Raw genomic sequence first — 21,344 nt, forward strand, 5'->3', positions numbered from 1 at the left:
TAGTTCAAATTTTGTTATAATGAAGCCATATAAACCACCACGCAACATCCAAGTCCTATTTACTTTCACAAGTAGAGTGATGCTTTAAAAATAGATCTACGTCTTAATTCAACCTCTAGACCACTTACTTGTATAAGCTACAAATGCAGTTTATCAGGGGGGCGGCCTTAACAATGAGGACATCATATAGAGATGATATATTCATAATATCTCACAACAACTGAAATGTTTCGAATTACATTATTAATTTTATTTAACTATACAAATTATACACCAAATTACACCATGGGATTCTTACATATTACATAGGCAAAGGGGATTTAGTTATAAGTAGTAAAATACCTCGTAGTTTTGGGAACTGGCAACATTGTTTGAAGACCCTTATGTTCTGGGTTGTACAAAGTGCTAAACTGCTACTAATTGAAGAAGAACCTGCTGTTCACACCAGCTCTATAAAGCTGTAGTGATCTGGTAGCACCAGCACTAAAGGAAATCTCACATTGAGCAGGCACAAAAAATACGTTTCCCTCAGAAACATCTTCAGTTGTAGCACCATTACCCATCCCCAGAACACCATCCCCAGAAATAATGAGCCATATCGAGGGGCCTGAGATTTCAGCGAGCACAATGAACTCTCCTGGTGGAATCAAACAGAAGTCAACTTCGAATTCATCAAATGGAGGTGCGTAACGTTTTATGTATGAGTTCACGGAATCCCCACGCAAGATTTCAGGAAGGCCCTGCATGGAGTATAAGAAAGATATCTTATTTATTTTACGTTTCATATACATTCAGTTTAACCCAAATAAACTGTTTATACAGCATTATAGAATCCACTTGTTTGAAAGCATAATCTAAAAAACAAGAAACTGAAAGGACAAAGTGAAAAACAACACTCAGATTTTGCAATCGCATACCGAGGTGGACATTCCTTTGGGAAAGGCTCCAACAAGACAAAGGAATCTTGATAAACGTTTCACCTTTTAAGAACTAGAAAACCGATCCATTAAGAATTTTTTCAAATTTTTCAAAAACAACATCGAAGCAAAAAACAGAAGTCTATTAAATTGATTAGAGGACAAGTATAAATAGTTGACAAAACAGTGTCAAACATATAGTTCCGATAGGAATAGAGGTAAGCAAAAGGAATAGTTGACTATCATACAGATTTTCAACCCATCTGCAAGAAAGCATGATCATGATTACGGGATCAAATAAAGAGGAATGTCAATCGGATCATCCATGATCATAATTAAGGCATCAAATCATAAAAATTAAAGAAAATATGATCATTGAAGTTGATGGTGTGAATGGTGGTGACTTTCATATCATAAAATTAAGATATAAAATCCGAGTCAATAAAAATCCACGAGTAAAGACGGATAGATAGTCAATCATATGCCTGGTGATCAAGATTAGGGGTGTTAGTTAGTTAAATCAACTTGAACTCGACTCGTTAACAAGCTCGCAAGCTTGAGCCCAAAATTATAGCTCATACATTATATGTGCTAGAGTTCGAGCCTTATGAAGCTCAGCCTATTGGCTTGTGAGTTGCCTAGAATAAATTCTTATAGAGTATGAATCATATTTATCCCTTATTTGACGTTAAATCTTGATCATCTATTTCTTAACTTAAATCCACAAGGCTCATGAACCCCTTAAACCTAAACTCGTAAGTCTCACAAACTCCATTTCTTCTTCAAATGTCATTGGACCCATCTTAACCAGGGACATCATACCCACTTGGTAGGTTAGTCCTCATTTCCTGACCATTCACTCATTTTGGCTTTCACCTCATTAAACATCAATCACTCCTATAAAATTTGAGCACAAGCATTAATTTCTTAATTGACACCTAAGATGTAAATAATCTTAGGATCTTGCTCCTTTGGGAAACCTCAATCTCTAGAATTAAAATAAACCTGCTTGGAGCTACATTCCTTGTAAACCTACTTGGAGCCACATTCCTTGTAGCAACAATCTATGAAACATAGACTCAATCTGTCTTCCATTGATCCCCACGGGCCTATAGAATGCATTAATCAATTTATGATTAATCCTTTATTATAAAGCTACATGTGATATTTGAACCCATAATAATGAAAATGCGAAAAAAACAAGACATTTCAAGATGGAAGCAAAACTAAAATCCCCAATTATGATGGGAGAATTATCAAAGAGAGATCAGACACGTGGAATGACTAATTGGAGATTATAATTTATCTTATGCAAGTTTGACACTTATGGCAAGGCAGCCCTTACGTAGCTAAAACTTCACGACCATGCTTTGGCAAGATGGAAGCTCATTCAAAAGGGACCCCTATACTTTACTCTCGATTTGTAAACAAACTCTTAACTATTTGTGATCATAGATCACAACAAAGCTGAAATGATGGTGAAAGTGAAAGAACTAAAGTATCATTATTGGCCAAAACCATCAGTGACAAATGACAAGTTCCAAAATACATTACATTAATCATGACACATGATGGATTCTAAGCACAATTAATGTTAAGTATCATGAAAGAAAATAATTGCACGTATCAGTTAATATTTCTACTATGCCAGTCAACAACAATATAAAAAAAAAAAAAAAAAGTGGGCAAAGATCGCAAATTGAAATGATCATAAAAACTTACCTGTTTGTATGTCAACATAGAGCAAAGAGTTTGAACATCTCTGTACTTAGGAGTCAATCCAGCTCTTACAACATTATCTGATGTCGCCATGCACTCAATACACTCACCAGAAACATAAGCATGTGGCTCATTTGCATCAATATATAGTGCTTCGCCTGGGTTGAGTTTTACATAATTAAAAAAAAAGGCTGATATAATACCGACATCACCGGGATATTGCTTCTCTAGAACCAACACTAATTCCTCCTTTTCTGTAAGTACCCTAACCTGATTAAAACAAAAATATTGTTAGCATCCGCATTTCAAGCAGTAAAAAATAAATAATAAATAATTATGTAGCAGAATACTCCTATGTCTCATATTTAATAAACATAAAGCACTATCCAATAAAGAGAACAAAAAAATTAGACTCAAGCAAAATAAACAACTAAGATTGAAGTTTGTATTAAATTATGCTTCTCCAATTTCTACATCCTATGGGTGTCAATTTTGCTTGTCATTTCCAACTACAAGGAATGATAGTGGTATCATTCTAGCATAATGCAATATGTTAAGCATAACAACACTCATATATTAACAATTTGCCATGCAATAACAAACTGTTTGTTGGAACGTTTCCGAACCAGCAAGGAGGGGACTTCTATGAGCCATTATTCTCCCTAACGCAAAAGTGGATGGTGGTAGAATACCGTGAGCAATTTGAGCATCTGGCCATCCAACTGGATCAGCTTCCAAAGACTGTATTGGAGTGGAACTTTATGAAAGGATTCAAACCAGAGATTCGAGTGGCAGTTAGAGCGATGAGGCCTCAAGCTTTAGGAGAGAGGCTATGGAGCTAGCTTAGTTAGTGGAGGATCATAGGCACCTGAAGAGAGAGACTATGGCAGTAGCTCAAGAGGTTCAAACAGGATGACCACCACTTTTTTGACACCCAAGGAGCCGACACTAGCTATAGCTTTTACTTGTATTTTCTTTTTACTTCTTTAATGCATATGCAACTTTAAAAAAAAAAAAAAAAAGGAGCCGACACTAGATATTCTTTGGTAGACCCCGAAGGAGATGACTGAAAGAGGAAGACTGGTGAACAACTTCAAAAAGCTCACAAAAATGGAGTTACAGGAGAAGAGGTTGAAGGGGCTCTATTTCATATATGAGGGCACTGATGTAAGGACCGATCTCTTCAAGTTCTCACCGTTTGTGATGATGAGGAAATAGAGAAATGAGCCTTCTTTCCACATTGCGGACAAGGTTGTTAGGCGAAAGTATCTCGCCTCCACAGCAGTCCATTGCCTTTTGGAGGTGGGTCCACAAGTAATGTAATAATTAGGAGGGAATAGGAGGGAAATTCAAATTATGAGGGTTATTTTGGGTATTTGTTGTTTTTTATGCTTTATGGAGGATTGTAAACCTAGGGTTAGGTTATCTTATATTTTCTGAAATTTGAAGAGTTCTTAGGTTTTGTTTAGGCATCAACCGCCAGCTAGAGATTGAAAGAGCTAGATCTTCCTCTAGAATTGAAGATCCATTGTACCCTATTTATTTTCTTTCATCTAGGGGTGTAACCGAGACAAGCCGGCTCGCGAGCCGGCTTGGACTCAACTCGTTAATAGGTTCGACGAGTCGAGCTCGAACACAATTTCGAGCTCAACGGCTTATCAAGCTCAATCTCGAACAAACCTCTGCTCGACTCGTGAGCTAGCCTAATTTAGTATTTATATATATTGTTATAAATTCTAATTGATCTTATGAGTGAAAGACAATATATTTTTTTAAATATGTTTTGAATATGCTTTGCAATAAAATTGATCTAAGTTTTGCAATACGCTTTGCAGAAATAACTCAATATCATATTTCCATATACATATGCGAACCACATTCCAAAGTATGTTCAATCAAATTTATTTGCATTTTATTTCTCAACAAATTAGTATAATTCAATATCATTTTCTTTTCATTTTTTAGTAGTACAGATAGTAGTTAACCAATTTAAAACTAATAATAAAATATAATTTATAAGAACCAAATTTATATATAATTTCTTAAAATTTTTTCATATTCTTGTAATTTTCAAATTAAGTTTAAAATATATCTTAATATATCTAGTTATGCTACATACATATATAAATATTTACGTTCGCCAAAAAAATCATGTAAAATTTTCTTTTGCTAGTGTGTGTTGGCATTCACATATATATTTTAAAATTATCACTTCTAAAATTATTGTTATTTAAAATGACTACTTGAAAACTTCTTAATATAATAATTTGTTTTGATAGATTTTGCAAAGGTTAAAGTAACTTGTATCTTTATTTAAGATTATAGATGTGCACGAAAATATTCATATATGCTCTTGATTATTGTACTAAGAATTTGTTTTTTTACTATATTGTATGTGTTAAGGCCTTATTTGTGATCACTTTAGTTTTTGAAAAATAATACTTATTTTATTTGTTTTCTAACTATTTTATTTTTTATTTAATTTTAAAAAATAAATAAAATATTTTTAAAATACCCTAAATAAATTTGAATATTTTGAGTGATTTTAAAAATTACTATAATAATTGACAGTCCTTGGCCCTCACCATCACCATCATCAACACCATTACTTCATTGCCTCAATAGCGGCCACCACTTCATCTTAAAAATTAATTATCACTAAATAAAAATCCCAAAGATTACCTAAACATAACATCTAATATTTAGATGATTAAGATTTTGATTTTATCTATTTTCTATTTGATTTATATACTTTGTTTAAAAAATTCTAGGGTAAAAAATTTTAAAATCTTGATATATTTTATTGAATAATATTTTTTTATTTATATTACTTTTTATATCCAATTTAAAATATTTGTAATTATAAAAAAAATTAATATAAATATTCATTTAAGTTCCATATTCTTATTAAATGCTTTACTTAAACTCAGGCAATGAAGAAAATTATGTCTTAAACTGATAAAAACTCATGGTCTAATACAATATCTACCATCATAAAAAATAGGTAATGTTTAATTTCTCTCTTTTAATTTTATTTACAAATAATAAATTTAAATTTCACCTAAATCTAAATTTTGATTATATAAATATTGAAAGTAATACAACACAATCATGTGAAACTTTATTGGATATAAAAAATGACTCTATTCAAAATCTATATATATAGGTTGAACAATCATATCATCTTATAATACAAATTACATTCAATTAAAATTTTGTGTGCAATATATTAAAAAATGATTTAGTTACATAATAATTAAGTTAATATTCTTACATTTTTATTCTCTAAAAACTTCTTGTCCAATTTTTTTCAATTATGATATATTTGATATCATATATTACTAAAATTTTCATCGATCTACTACTATTATTATTACTATTTTATTAAAATCTTAAAAGCATGTGTTAGATTGGGATAAAACTATTTTTACAATTACTTGTAATGATAAATTCATTTATTTGATCTCTTTATAAAATTTTTGAATTAGTTAAATAATATTAAAAATGTTATAATGTTATTTAAAATTTTATTAACGTGCAATTATACTAGTCAATAAGAAGTTTCACACTGTTTTCCAAAGAAATTATTTGTTTTCTTATGCATATAAATGCGGTGAATCATTAGGGAAATGAAATTAAAATTCAGACATTATACATTGATGAGTTAAAAGGTATTCATGTAATTGAAATAAAAGAGAAGAAAGCTTAGTTCTTTATGTTCTGGGTTAATTTAGAAGTTAGATGATTTGTACTGAAATAGAAATGCAGTTGACTTTCAGTTCTAATGTATTTATCAACACTAAAACTGTATTTCTATTTTACTAAATAAATTGTATCCTAAATTTAAAACTGTTAGAATTCATAGAATTTGAGAAGGGAAAAAATACCTTCTAATTATTATACAAAATTATCCCTATTTATAGATCTATACAAGATGTCTTAATAAAGAAATAAATAACTTCTAATTGATACATAATTGCCTTAATATAATCCTTCCTAATTCAGCTACCCAAATATAGAAGGATATTGACGTGATCCAGGTGAGCCTCCCACGGATTCTCATCCTGACCGTGGGATCAAATGCCAAGGGATGACTGAGATTTTGACAAAAACATAGATATAACAAGAGATAAAATTAAGTTTTGAATCATGGTATTACTATAATTAAATTGATCCTATTGTTATGCCAATCATATCTACTAATATATGGATGAAAAATCCACAACTAGATGATATGAAGCATGTCATAGCTGAAATAAAATTCCTCTTTTCAGTTACAATTTTTTTAGTGTAAATTGGATATGTGATTCCATTGTACAACTACCTAATTTGAAAGTCATCTCTTTGTACAGGCTTGAGGCGTGTTTTATATAATAACAAATTTGTTCCTTCTTCTATTTGTTATTAACTTGTTTAGCACTATTGATTTTGTTCAAAAGGTGTCAACACAAATATCTGATTTGTGAAAAATAAATTCAATTTGTTCACTGATTTTAAATGTTTCCCTTTTATTGCTGAAGTTCTTGAATATTTTCAAACATTTTGTTATCAATTGGACCATCTTAAATTCTAATTTTGCATGTTTCGCTTAAAAAATTGAGTTGTTGAATTATATACTAATTTGTGATATGTAAATCTTCAATTTCTTTTTTGCATTAAAACATATTATGTATCGCAATAGCTGCATTAGGAACCAAACCTAGGTTGTCTTACATTAGTTAGAAATTATACTATGAAAATATCAATACATTTATCTCCATAAAGTGTAAAAAACTAGCCACGCCATCCAGTTGCCGCAAATTTGTATTCTTTGGAAAAGATTTTAAAATCCAGTCAATCGATGAACACCAGAAAGCACCAACGAGAGGTAATATAAACCACAAAAATGAAAATTTATTCGGGTAATGAATGTGTGGAATTACACCTTAACAACCTCAGGGGCAACAAAATTTGTTAGGGACGGACAGCAAAAATTCAGGGGATTAATTGGTGTTTGATCTCCTGTTACCGCAATAGAAATCTACCTAGCAGGGGCTGCAATTAACCATGCCACATTCATCTTTTCCTCCAGCCCAGCTGTCCATGTGATGGGCCTTCTCCACTTGGCTTATTTGGATTATTGCTTGCAAGTTTTCATAGTAATTTGTTTCCATAGGATGTAGGAACAATGGCGGAGCCAGAAATTTTATTCAGGAGGGCCTAAATTAAAATAGTTATGTTTGTCATCTCATTACCGGTGTCAAGAGGAGCTATAAGATTAAATTTAAAAATGCAAATAATATGGCCCTTGAAGCTTAGAAGATATAAATATCTGTCACGGGTAGTGGTGCAACCGAGTCAAGCTGGCTCGAGAGCTAGCTCGGGCTCAACTCGTTAACGGGCTCAACGAGTTGAGCTTATCGAGCTCGTGAGTCGAGCTCGAACACGAGTTCTAGCTCAACAGCTAATCAAGCACGAGCTCGAACACTCGATTGCTCGATCGATAGCTCATCGAGTAGCTCGAACAAGAGAGCGGGAGCGGACTTCGCCGTGAGAGCAGGTCGCGGCAACAGGCTTCGCCGCAAGAGCGGGAGCGTGAACGGGCTTCGCCGCGAAAGCGGGTCGCGGCAGTGGGCTTCGCTACGACAACGGGTCGCGGCAGCGAGCTTCGCCGCGAGAGCGGGAGCGGGCTTCTCTGCGAAAGCAGGTCGCGGCAGTGGGCTTCACCGTGAGAGCAGGTCACAGCAGCGGGCTTCACCACGAGAGCGGGTCGCGGGTCGTGGCAGTGGGCTTCGCCGCGAGAGCAGGAGCTCGACGAGCCGCTCGATTCGACTCGTTTCGTGAGACGAGTCGAGCTCAAGCTCATATTTCGAACTACATTTGTGGCTTTTTTAATATAAATCATATCTAATACATCTGTTTTCCTAACCAAATCATCGAAAACTGATGTTTTATGTGACCAAATCATCTCCGGCAACTCTCTAAATAGTAGAACTGATATGCACCTATTAAGGTCAAAAAATTAAATGTTCTCTCTTTGCAAATAAACAACAAAACATTGGAAAGTTGCCAACAATTTCAAAGCCTAGGTTGTTCAAAAAATTTTGCATGGAATGAGATCTCCATTTTTTCATATTAAATGCTAGTAAACATCACAGCAACTCTTCCATAGAAAACTTATTTTATTTTTAGGGGGGCCACGTGCCCCTGCCCCCCCCCCCCCCCACGCCAGTGTGTAGGAAGAATAATATGTATTTAGTTCACAATATTTGTAGTGCCCTTCCTATTTTCCCTCTCACAATACCGATAAACCCGAAGCACTTTCGTGGGCAATGTATCCTCTATAAATAGTGTATTGTTACAAAAAAATAATAATAATAGTGTATTGTTACTTGCTCAGTTGAATAAGAAAACTAGAGTCTTTCTCCTCTACATTGTTCCTACAAGTTTTTCTCCTTTTGTTTTCTTTTTGAAGAGAATGCTATAATCGTTTAAGAGAACCAAATGCAACAAAAAAAAACACTAAGCCAGCAGTTGAGTGAAGCAGATCCCAAAAGGGAGTAATACTATTAATGTTTATAGCCATTCAAACCCAGGAACTAAAATATAACCATGAATTAAAAATTTCATACCACAATCAACGTTTAAATACCTTTTTATCCATGCCCAAACGACATGAGAGTTCATTTAATGCTTCAGAAATAACTTCTTTGCTGGCTGTCATAAGTGTAGTAAATATAGATTGCAAACTATCTTTAACTACCTCATTTCCATCTAGCTCTTGGATATTCATAACCTTACTAGCATTTTCCGTACCAACCAGCTCCAAAATCTCAGGCACGTGAGTAAGAACATCCTTCAGCTCCTACAGACAGCAATTATTAGAACTTCAACAGATTATGTTGTTTAGAGAGTACTGTTATTTGCAATATTTAAACCTTTCATCAAACAACTATAGGAAGAAATCAAAAGCGATGCCTCCCTTCATGGAAGAGAGAAATTCAAGAAGTTACAATTTGTTGGTAAGAAACCAAGAAAAGGATCTATCATTATGAATCCTTCAATGTAAGAAGAACATCAAATTTGATAGACTATCAGTTTGATGTAATCATGACTTAGCACAGACAATAAAGAGAGAACAATTGCTATAAATTTGTCTTGCAAAATATGGAAAATTTTGGACTCTGACAAAATTATTTCCTGTAAAAGAAAATTCACAAGCATATACACTGATTTTGGAGCAGGTCTTATTTTAATGTAACAATATGATGATTTTATTCTATACATCATAACAAAAGCATGGCACTAGCATAGTTTAACAAACAAAGCCTTAATTTCTTAAGAAGCTTGCACAAAATCATTCATATTTATTAAGTCTTTTTTTTTTCTGACCTCTATTAAAAAAACAAGGTATAACAACCCCTGCAATTGAATGGCTTATGTAACCAAACATTCATACCACTCATGAAAACCCCGCTAGCAGAAAATCTCAAAAACTTGGATTCAGGGTATATCAGCTATGAAGAAAAAAAAAAATCTTGCTTCTGTGGCTTCGCTATATGCAAATCGAAGTTCAAATTTTGCGGAGACTTAAAAATATGCTCTATTTAATATTTTCTAAGAGGCATCATTATCTCTCTTTTTATGTTTTTAGTTCAAGAATCAAACTCAAAACTTGCATTAAAGCAGAAAAACTTAGATGACGTTGTCGATCTATAAAAAAATTCTCAATGAGCTTTTATTATGTAAAAAAATGGATGTGCAATCCTTATTCCCCATGAGAAAGTTATAATCGTTGGATCAAAAGTTGTCTGTGGGTGACAACAAAACGTTACTAACACGTATGGATCAAACCAAAAAAATAAGATAAAAGAGAGAAAGAACTTAGAGAGAGAAGCTCTGCGATTTCACTCAATTGCTGAAAAGTACAAAACTCATAAAAATGATTGGGTGTCCCAAGCTCACCACTTGACCCCCCATGTATAAATTTTGGTTTAGGTACAATGCCACAGAAAAGGCTACGTTTGAGCATTACAAATAAAATTACATAAGGAACTCACGTTGAACTCTGAATAAAGAACAAGATCAAGTGAAGTAGCCATCGACTTCACTTGGAAATGATGAGTTCTGATGAAGTCAACGGTGTAGAAGAAATTCATAAAAGAATAAGAAAATAAAAAAATATTATCTTGATGAGCAAGTGCATAGAGTATGATTGATTACACAGAATAAAAAAAAAATTTAATGCAACCCAATATCATGGAAACTTCATAGATATTTTGCAACTACCTTCTGAGTTTCTTACTTGAACCTCTTCCATTTTTTTGAAGATATGGAGAAAATCAAGAGATATACCAGCATAGAAATTGTTGCAATGCTAATAGCAAGCTACAAAGAGCGAGAAATGTGCAACGCCATTGGTGAATCTTCTTCAGCGCCTCTATTACAAAAAAATTAAGTTAGTGAAATTTGAAGAGAGTGGTATGGGCGAGAATAATGAAGTCACCATCAAGATGCACATTGTGAGTGATCTTCTTTGAACAAATCTCACAGAAGGATATATCAATTGCGAATCTTTTTTATCGGAATCATCTTGAAATGACAGAAACTTCTTGGGGATGTTGCATTTATACCAAGCGAGTTGCCAACTTTTGGGAATGAGGAAGTGGTCGATTTGTCAAAACTCCAAACTGTGGCAAGGGAGGACTATGCTAATGCTTGCACTAGTTTGATGGAAGAAGAGAAAGAAATTGATCATAAGGATGAAGCAAAGATTGGGAAATTTGTTGAGCATTGAGTTCTAAGTCACTAAATGACAAGCTAGTAACTTTGGCTCCAACAAGTTTAAGAGTTTATTCAGAGATTTTGAATCAATGAATACAAATAGTACTCGCCCTTAAACCCAACCTTGAGTTTGAGAAAACAAAAAACTATTGAGAAAACCATTAAGCTTCAAACTTTTAGAAAAGCTAAGAAAATATATTTGTGCTGCTTGATAGAGAAAGTTGTTAAATTTGTGATGATGACATCTGACCATGGAGAGTTTACCAAAGGAATGCCCGACGATCTAGGGCCACGATCGCACCACTTTATTTTTTAGCTATCATTTTATTAGGTTTATTATAATTAAAGGTATTTGATTTATTATCGCAGTTTTTTCCATTTTTACCCTCACTTGAGATAGTCGTTGTGTGTGACCCTTAGGGGCACTTGTGTTTTTTATGTCTTTATTGTAACATTGGCTATTTATAACCCCTCCTCTTTGGAGAGGGTAATGATGAATATAATGAAAAGAAATTTCTGCACTTGTGTTTTGGGAGAGCTTGAGAGTTCTTGTGAGAGTGAAATCCCTAGGTGAGGGCAAATTACTACCCGCCAGCCGTGGTAAGTGCCCAGGCTCACGGCTCACTCCTCCCTCCCCTTCCAACCGCCGGCCACCCTCTCCTTCCCTTCCAAACCGTCGGCCACCACCTCCCACCCCTTCAAAACCGCCGACAACCACCTCCTCTCCACCTAAACTGTCGGCCATCACCTCCTCTCCCCCCAAACCGCCGGCCCTAAGCCCAGCCTGCCAACCCCCACACCCACCTAACCCCAACTACTTCCCTCCCATAGCAGTCGGCCTCCCTTGCCCCAAACCCTAGCCGCCGTCCACTTCTACCCTTTCTTGGCTCCAAAATTTCAATTCTAGTATTCAAAACCCTTCCTAAACCTCTTTGGATTGAAAATTCAAATTTCAAGATCTCCAATCAACTTCTCAATTAAATTTCAGTTTTTAATTTATTTTCCCTCTCTAGTCAACCCACAAAATTTGAAATCAAATTCAACCCTTCTTCTAGCCTTGGCCGACCACCCAAGTTTCTCCATCCTCCCCTACGACTATTCTCCTAGGCTTGGTACTTCACCTTAGGAAGAAGAAACAAGACCTCTTTCGACATCATTACACATGAATGGCCGATCCTAAACAAGATCACGGCTTCATATACGGCGATCAAGGATTCATCGACATCCTCCGGTCACCATTCTTCAACATCAACTTTGAGAACGACAAATCCGTTGAAGACTACGTAGAGAGTATCCCCTTCTCCCTCGTCACCACTACGAACAACAGCACCCTCCCATCCAGTGGCGACTTGTTTCTGAATCCTGATAAAGACGAATTTTCCTTCAAGTTTTTCTCTTCTAAGTTTTTCCTTCATTGTGGCGTCATAAAGGTTATGTTAGCTTTATCCGTTCTAAACCAATTATCAAAGAGTTGAGTGAGAGATTTTCATAGTGACTAGCCTAAATGCTAACATTGGGGTTTCCTTTGAAAACTTTCAATTATTGCAAAGCTTGATTTGAATTGATTATTTTGTGCTCCTAATGATTATCGTGTAATTGATTGTCTAATGTATTCATCTCTTTATTATTTTCAATCTTTCATTTAAAATTGCTAGAGGTTGGATAATTATGATTACTCTGTAATAAGCATGTAATTTCCTACTTAAAATCAACCCACACATTTAGTCCTACATCAATTTGGTTTTCTAAATACAATGATATCTTATAGCTCAAGCAATAACTAGTTTTGAAGTTCAATTAAATAGTACTCTTTATGTGCAATCATGCTAATGGAATATGCTTTAAAAATCCTACTTAGCACTCATACGCAAAGCATATTGATATTCGTCATTGTTTCATTAGAGATCATGTTTCAAAAGATGATGTGATTATAAAATTCATAAACACAAAAAACTACCTAGGAGATGAATGATTTCACTAAACCCTTAGTTATGACAAATTTTTCTTATCGCAAAATCACTTGGATATAATTAATATAAACATTTGATCTTAAAATTAATTTAATAATTTATTTGATTTTTTATGAAAAATAGTATTAATATTCTTAGGTTAAGCTTATGAAAAATAACAAAATGGTTTTTTTTCATTTATTATTCTTGAAATTTTCTATTATTGGATGATCCCACAGTGCGATCATGACCAGAGAGAATAATCTGCCAAAACTATCAGCCAAACAGGGTACCTGACATCATGGTTTAAAATTGCGCAATCTGAGGCTCGCCTATGCGCAATTCCAGTAAAAAACGCCTCGATGCTTACGCCTCGAGTTCTTTTTATGAGGCTTGCGCCTCAACTTGGTTGAGGCCCGCCCTGAAGCCCGCCTCGCTTCGCTGGCATGAGGCTTACGCCTCACACTATATATATTAAAACTTACATAAATCTTGAAGTAAATGTCCAACATTGGACTCTATAGAAGAGGAGGAAGGGGAGAGAAAAATTCACCATAATGATGATTCAAATGAAGAACCCCTTAGTGATTACAGTGATGATGACTTATGAGTTCTTATGTGATATGTCATTGCTATTTATTTTTGGAAATTGGAATTATATGTTAATGAAAAAAATAATGGGATTTGGGAAAGATAGAATTTTGAGTTGAACTATATTTCATGTTGTCTTATTATTGAGATATTTTGATTTCACTTCATATCTTATTTTTTTTTTTTATATTTTATATTATTCATTCATTTGTATATAAAAAAATTATCATTTTATGTTTACGCAATCTTTTGAATTTGAGGCTTACGCCTCAAAACGCCTTGAGGCTTACGCCTCGCCTCACGAATGAAAAACGCCTCAATACCCGAATACGCAATTTTAAACATTGCCTGACATTCATCCAACCAAGACGACTCTATGTATAAATAAAGAGTAAAAACCCAAAATAATCCCCGGACTATTAGTAAATGTCTAATTTTGTCTCAGATTTTTAAGATGACCCAATTAGTCCTGAGTATTAGAAAATGTCTCAATTTGTTCCCAATATCCAAAGTAATAGTTAAAATTAGCCGCAATAGTTAAATGTGAGGGTATTTTTGGTATTATTGTATATGTGAGATTATATTTTTTTATTTTTTTATTTACACTACAGGAAAATATGTCATTACCGTCAGGTATTTCGGCAGATAGAAATACGCCGGAAAATGCGACGGTAGAACCGGCGGAATAGGCACTGGTAAATTTCGGACGTAATTTTTGACAAAATTTCTGCCGTAAGAATATCGACGGATATTCCACCAGCTTTTCGCCATAAATTAGAAATTGTCCGGTGAAAACTCCGCCGATTTTAACCGGCGAAAGACAGACGAAAATTGCACCAGCTTACTTAAATTCGACGAATTATCCGCCAGTGACCTGACCGACAGATAATCTGCCGGAAAATTCGACGAAAATGGCCCTATTTTGACCCCTCCGACGTATTTCTTCTCATTCTGCTCCTTTCTTCCCACTTGCTTCGCTAACCTTCGCTCACGTCCGAGAGCCTGAACGCGACCAGACCCTCTCCGTTTATGTCGAACTTGCATTGTTCTTAGCTTCGCTCACGTCCGAGAGCTGCCCCGAACGCGACCGACCCTCACCGACTCCGCCAAACTTGCACTATTCTTCACTTAGCTTGGCTCGCGTCCGGTAAGAAAAGGTCGTTGCCTCCATAAGATAAGGTATATTGGTGTATTCTTTTTGCTTTTGTTTTGGATGTTCTCACTAGACATTTCCAAGAGAAGGTATCTTGGTATATGCTTTTTTATTTTGTTATGATAGTTCTCACTAGACATTTTCAAGATAATGAAGCTTGGTGTATGCTTTTGATATTGTTATAGATATTGTCACTAGACATTTGTAAGAGAATGTAATTTAGTGTATGCTTTTGGCTTTAGTTATGGATGTTCTCACTAGACATTTGCAAGAGAAATTAGGTCAACCTTAGAGTCTAAAAGTTTTCGCATAAGTAGATCTAAAACTTAATATATTGAGTGTTGAGGTGTTGACAACGTAAATGTGCTAATGCTTGTTTGGTTTTGGTGGTCATCTTGGTATTTTATGTGATTGATTTAGCTTTATGATTTTCTAGGAGTATCTGATAGACCCTTTTATTTTGACTTGCCTTTTGCATCAGCATGCTTCTTTTGAAGCGGGCGCCCGATGTGCCCTTCACTCGTGTGGATTTACTGATGTGTCAATATGTCATTATTATGATTCTTGTATGATTAATTTGATGATGAGTATGCAACTTGAGATAGGTGATGGAAAGGTTATCGTTGAATGACATTGAAAGTGTAAGATGAACACCTATACTTTCACAATATGCATGTACGAGTTAATGGTTATTTGGCTACTTGATTGTATTTTTACGCTTAGTGATGCGGACATCGGCATGAAGATTTGGCGCATCTATCACAGGAGGCATCGTAAATCGACGGCTCTAATTTAAATTGTCATTTATGAGTTATTTTATGAATTTTAGCTCTTATTTTATGTTATTTCCTGTTTTACCCCTAGGTTAGCTTATTTGAGTGTTGTGGCCCAAGGAGCAATTTTATAAATTTGACTTTTCTCATGTTGTGGCCTATATATAGGGCCTTAAGCTATTGTAATAGGGATGAAGAATTGATATTAAAAATTTATGTCCACACTTGTGTTCTTGTGAGAGAGCGTTAGTGAGATTCTTAGGGGAAGGAGTTGGAGTTGTCACCAGCCGCAGGATGGGTCCGGGCTCGTGACTTGAAGTCCCTTGGAGAAGGGCAAAGAATCACCCGTCAGTCTTTGGAAGAGTCAAAGGCTCACAATTTTTATTTTCTATCGTTTGTTTTTATCTTTCGTTTTATCTTTATTTTTGTGTTGTTTCTTCTTACTTCTCTCTGTAGTCATATTTATCATCTTCCTACATCCACCTTCACGTCATCTTCTTCCTCCTCCCCATCTTCATTTGGCCGCCGGATTCTAGCCTCACCCAAAACCCCATCTTTTTCCCCCATGACGGTAATCTCAATATCTTCATGACTTTCCATAATTCACCCTACGAGAAATTAGAAAGGATTTGATTCAAATTTGAAATTCAAATTTTGAATTTCAATTCTTTCCAAATTTGGAAATTCTTATTTAGGAAAGTGTTATGCATTATTCAAATTTAAATTCAAAGAGTTTGGATTTAGTTATAACCTTCCTAATACATTTTTCTTCTTTGGAAACTCCCCAAACCTTGCCCAAATCCCCTCCCTCTCTCTCTACATGCCTCCCAAAACTGCAGCCAGAAATTTCATTGCCTCCAGGAAAGCCAAAACCAGCAAGGAAGTGGCCCAAGAAGGCCTCCAAACTGCTGTCCAAGATTTCTAAAGCTGTTACAGAGTTTTTCTCCAACATTAAGCTTGCTATCCTGCACCGTGGGAAGTCTGAATTTGCTGTCCAGAATTCCTGTAGGCAAATTCTTCTTTGCTGTCCTCAAATTTCAGCAAGGATACTCACTGTCCTGCTTACTAGACAGCTTTTCCCTTGCTGGCCAGAAAATTCCAGCCAAGAGCTTTGTTGTCTAGCTTTCCGAAAAGGCGTCACTTGCTGCCAGAAGCTCCGATACATGAAATCTTCCTACCCGTTCTAAATCACTTAGGTTGACCAAGTAGCATATATGTGAGAAGGTTGGAGTAGCTCCAGTGGAAGATAAGATTAGAGAGAGTCGCTTTGCATGGTTTGGTCACATAAAACGATGGCCTTCCGATCACTCAAAGACTCTTTGTATTTTCCGTAACAGAGGCCGTTAGATTTTTCATTGATAAAGGACATATGTGAACTTAAAAATTAATCTATTTTCCTTTAATAAATCTTTTTATTTCCCCTATTGAATTGCATAGTCATACCCACAAGCGTCAGGAGGACTAGCAATGGGTTGATGAGCGAGCAAGGAGAGCCTATGTAAGTATAAAAGTTTAATTTTTTTGATATCATGTATAAATTGCTTAAATTTTTATTAACTTTCATAGGAGGAGTATACACGGCTTCGAGAGAGCAAGGCTGCAGCAGATGAAGGTTCTTCTAGTGGAGGATATTTTGACTACCGCACTTGGTCGCAAGCGGTAGGAGAAATGCAGCAAGGCAGAGTATACGATTTAGGCTCGCAAGTCTATGCATACGAGGGGCAGACATCTGTTGGCTCCAACTTCTCAGCAAATATCCAGGAGTCTTTATATACCCAATAGATAGCTTCCCTTAAAGCCGAGCTAGAGCAGGTAAGGAAAGCACATGTTGACTGGTAGATGGAGATGCAGCAGCAGATGGAGATGCGGCAAACTCAAATGTTAAAGGAAATGTAAAAGATGAGAGAGCATATGAGTGGGAAGAGTACAGTATCAGCAGAGGAAGAGACTGAATCAAAGTATATGTTATTTATTTTAATGATGTGGACATCTATAGTTAGGTGTTTTTGGACTTTTTTACTTATTTATTGTTTGGACATATTCACTTTTTTATTATTGGATATTTGTTGATGATATTCTTCTTATTTTTGTTATTGCGTATATATTTATGTTCAATATTTGGTGACATTCTTAATTAGATGTTGATGTTTGAATGTATATAGTATTAGCATTTTTTGTGTAGGTTGTATTGTGTAAATTAGTTTCAAAAGAAAGAAGGTTGTTTTTTTATGCTACAGGTTTCTGACGGATTTTCCGTCGGAAAAGCCGCTGGTACTACGATACGACGAAAATAAAATGTCATTTTCGGCGTATATTTGCACCGGAATTTTCGACAGGTATGCCGACGGTACAGTCCGTCGATAACTGTTCGGCGGATTATCCACCGGTATTTCCAGCGTACAATTTCCACCGAAATTTCCGGCGGATTATACGACGGAATACGCCATTAAAAAGGCGCCGGCTTCCCATAAGTTTTTCGCCGGAACTTTGCCGGAAACGCCGTGAAAAAATTTCGTCAGATTAGATTTTCTGACGCGCGAATTACCGTCGGATTATTTTGCGCCGGAAAGCTTATACTTGCAGCGGATTTTGTTTCCGGTAGCAAAACATTTTCCTGTAGTATTATCATACTAAACAAAATGCAAAAATTATAATGAAAGTTAATCAACTAAATAATAAGAGTGAATAATTAATAAATATGATTAACTTTAACTGTTACTTTTGACCTTGGACTAAATTGAGAAATATTTTAATAGACAGGGTGACTAATTGGGGCATTATGAAAGTTTGGGACTAAATTGAGCATTTATTAATAGTTGGGGGACTATTTTGAGCTTTTACACTATAAATAAAAGGAAAAAAAATCAAATGCTGACATTAAATTGAAATATCTATTTAACAGACATAATCATGTTTGTATGCAATTGAAAGTTCAGATAGAGGATCAAGTACAGCATTATCAAAGTAAATATATGGCCATGCAACATATATGCTTACCGCTGCCGTGATCTTCTAAACTAGTTTGTGAGAAAACTTCTACTTGAACCCTTTAGCATCCAATGCATGACTCTCACATAAAAGGAAGAAATACACCAACAACCCAATAAAATGCATATGGGAACGTACCTTCAAGCTTACAAACCCGCATAGCGCCTTGAATTCCGAAAGCGCAATTGCCATTTCTGGCTTATGGTTTGCGTCCTTATAAATCTTCGGTTGCGTTTTGTGAAGCAACTTCGCCAACTCCTTGTCCGGATGCGCCTGTATCGACAAAGCCTTTGCCACCGAAAGAACCTAACCCAAAACCCATCCCTTCGTAAATTCCAAAACACCTAAAACCCCAATCAACCTAAAATAAATAAATAAATAGATATCCACTGTTTTAACTGACCTTAAACAAGAAAGGGAGATCCTTCCCCCACCTCTTCACAACCTTCTCTCCGAGAAGGCTAGGATTCTCCTCTACCAACGATTTGAGGGCCAGCCGCTCCCCCTCAGCGAGGCCGAGGTCTACGAACGAAGGCCCGGACTCGTGCGTCCCCATCCAAAGCTCTGCGTACGGCTTACCGGCCTCAATCATCTGCTCAGAGTTCCTTGCGAATAGCCTCCCCACCGTCGATTCCTCGCCGATCATCCCCCAGTCGTAGTTCTGCACCGAGCATCGCAGCCTGAATGGTCGCTTTACCTCTACTGCCGCATCTGCCTCCATCCCAGAAAGTCTAAATGAAGCAGGAGAGCCAAAAGAAGAAGATGGAAGTGTTAGAGGAGGAGCCGGAGTACTCTGCTAGCCTGCCAAACGTTCAGAAGTATCAAAATAAAACCCGTCATAAAAGGTGGACAAAAAGAGGGTTACCTTCACAGCTCTCGTCTTGGGAAATCGACTTCCTCGCTTTTGCTTCGGCTAGGGTTCACAGAACGCCGTGCATAGCAGAGAGAGTGATTGCGTGAGAGAGAGAGAGAAGAAGCGAATCGAAGAGAAAGACTTCCTCACTACACCATCCTCCCTCGGCTGCTGGTTGGGTACTATAAAGCATCACGTCTTTCCTGTTTTTTTTCGTTGCGTACGTCCTCTACTTGAAAGAGCTTGTAATTTGAAACTATGACGCTGTTTGGCAGCAAGTGGATTTAATAGTAAATTCTGCAATGTAAATTAAATTTTGATAAAAATTTTAGAAATTATTTGATGATATAATTCAGAAATTAAAATGTCTAGTTAATTTAGAAATTAAATTTAATATATTTTAAATTTAATTTACATGTTATTATGAGACTTATAATTAGATAATTAATAATATAATAAATAATTTGATAATTAATATATAAATAATTAATTTGATAAGTAGTAATGATTAAGTTAATTTCTAATTATATTATTTATCATTATAATTTATTAAAGATAATTAAAAGCAAAGTTAATAAGTTATAATGATAAATTACTTATTATATTACTAATTATCGAATTATATTTCTAAATCCAAATTACTTTGTTTAATGATATTTTAAAATTATAAAGCATTTAATTAATGCTTATATTAATGATTTAATTAAATATTTAAATATTAAACTAATTTAAAGACAATTATACAACTAATAATGATAATAATAAAAAAAATTACAATAACTAATTAAAATAATTTAATGAAAATTATACTACTAATTACTAAATTAAATTATATTATATTATTTAATTACACTACTAATTATTTAAGTAATCTAATTAATTATTCATATTTAAATTATATTGATAATGATAACATAGATTAATTTATAATTTAGTAGGCCGTATGGGTTTGCTTTCTATTACTTTATCGCTTTTTCTTGTCGCCATTTCTTTGCGGCTACTTTGACTTCACGTGATGTGTGTGCTTCGCAAGATGGGTGCTCACTTGCTACGTTGGTAACTCCCTCCTCCTTCCTTCAAGACTAAAGTTAGCTTGCTTCAAGCTCGTAAATCCCGTAGCCCATAAATCCGCCAAATGACAAGATTTAGTAAATCCCGAATTTACGGTGCAAATCCATTAATTCGGGATTTACGTTGGATTGGGATTTATGGTGCAATTCAAAACTGTTTGGCAAGATTTACCGTATATTCGAGTATACCAAATAGCTCTATATGTGTAATTTTGTAAAAGCAATTTCACAAATAATAGAAGACACAAAGATTAAAAAAAAATAGTGGCTAATTTATTAAAAAATAAAATTGGCATAAATATTTTAAATATAATTTTTTTGAAAATATTAGTATTTAGTTTGATGAATTTTAAGAATATGAGTATTTAGTTTGATGTAAAATAAATATAGAACAATTTTTTGAAGTATTTAAAATAACCATTTAATATAATTTTATTGTATTTAGAATTCATTTAATTTGAGTAATATCTAAATTCATTGTAAGTTATTATTTTTATTATTATTCTTGTTGATTGTTGTCACCTGCCACCACCTACGACTACTGCCAATGCTGGCTACCTCCTACCGC

The 21,344-nt window shown here is 34.9% G+C and overlaps 1 protein-coding gene across 2 annotated transcripts; it reads right to left on the reverse strand.

Annotated features, from left to right (window-relative positions):
- Window positions 1-204: 204 nt before the first annotated feature.
- On the reverse strand, window positions 205-19,931 carry LOC110114915 (mannose-6-phosphate isomerase 2). Of its 2 annotated transcripts, none has more exons than XM_020847969.2 (6): window positions 19,719-19,931; window positions 19,257-19,584; window positions 18,992-19,159; window positions 9,268-9,480; window positions 2,640-2,906; window positions 205-740 (listed from the first exon to the last, which is right to left on the reverse strand). In XM_020847969.2, exons 2-6 carry the CDS (start codon window positions 19,572-19,574, stop codon window positions 417-419), a joined length of 1,290 nt encoding a protein of 429 aa, XP_020703628.1. In that variant the 5' UTR covers window positions 19,575-19,584; window positions 19,719-19,931; the 3' UTR covers window positions 205-416. The 2 variants fall into 2 exon arrangements, with proteins under 2 accessions (XP_020703628.1, XP_020703620.1); XM_020847961.2 differs by having other exon boundaries at window positions 19,257-19,654.
- Window positions 19,932-21,344: the final 1,413 nt, after the last annotated feature.

This window comes from Dendrobium catenatum, unplaced genomic scaffold, assembly GCF_001605985.2.
Source record: "Dendrobium catenatum unplaced genomic scaffold, ASM160598v2 fragScaff_scaffold_621, whole genome shotgun sequence".
In the NCBI taxonomy this organism is placed as follows: Eukaryota; Viridiplantae; Streptophyta; class Magnoliopsida; order Asparagales; family Orchidaceae; genus Dendrobium; species Dendrobium catenatum.

What these genes read in the sequence shown, in the direction of transcription:
- LOC110114915 (XM_020847969.2), bottom strand. Translation starts at nt 19,574, where the DNA reads ATGGAGGCAGATGCGGCAGTAGAGGTAAAGCGACCATTCAGGCTGCGA. An exon ending in GCGGGTTTGTAAGCTTGAAG is followed by an intron (nt 9,481 to 18,991) that starts GTACGTTCCCAT and finishes TGCTGTCTGTAG; the next exon opens with GAGCTGAAGGATGTTCTTAC. An exon ending in GTTTGGGCATGGATAAAAAG is followed by an intron (nt 2,907 to 9,267) that starts GTATTTAAACGT and finishes TGTTTTAATCAG; the next exon opens with GTTAGGGTACTTACAGAAAA.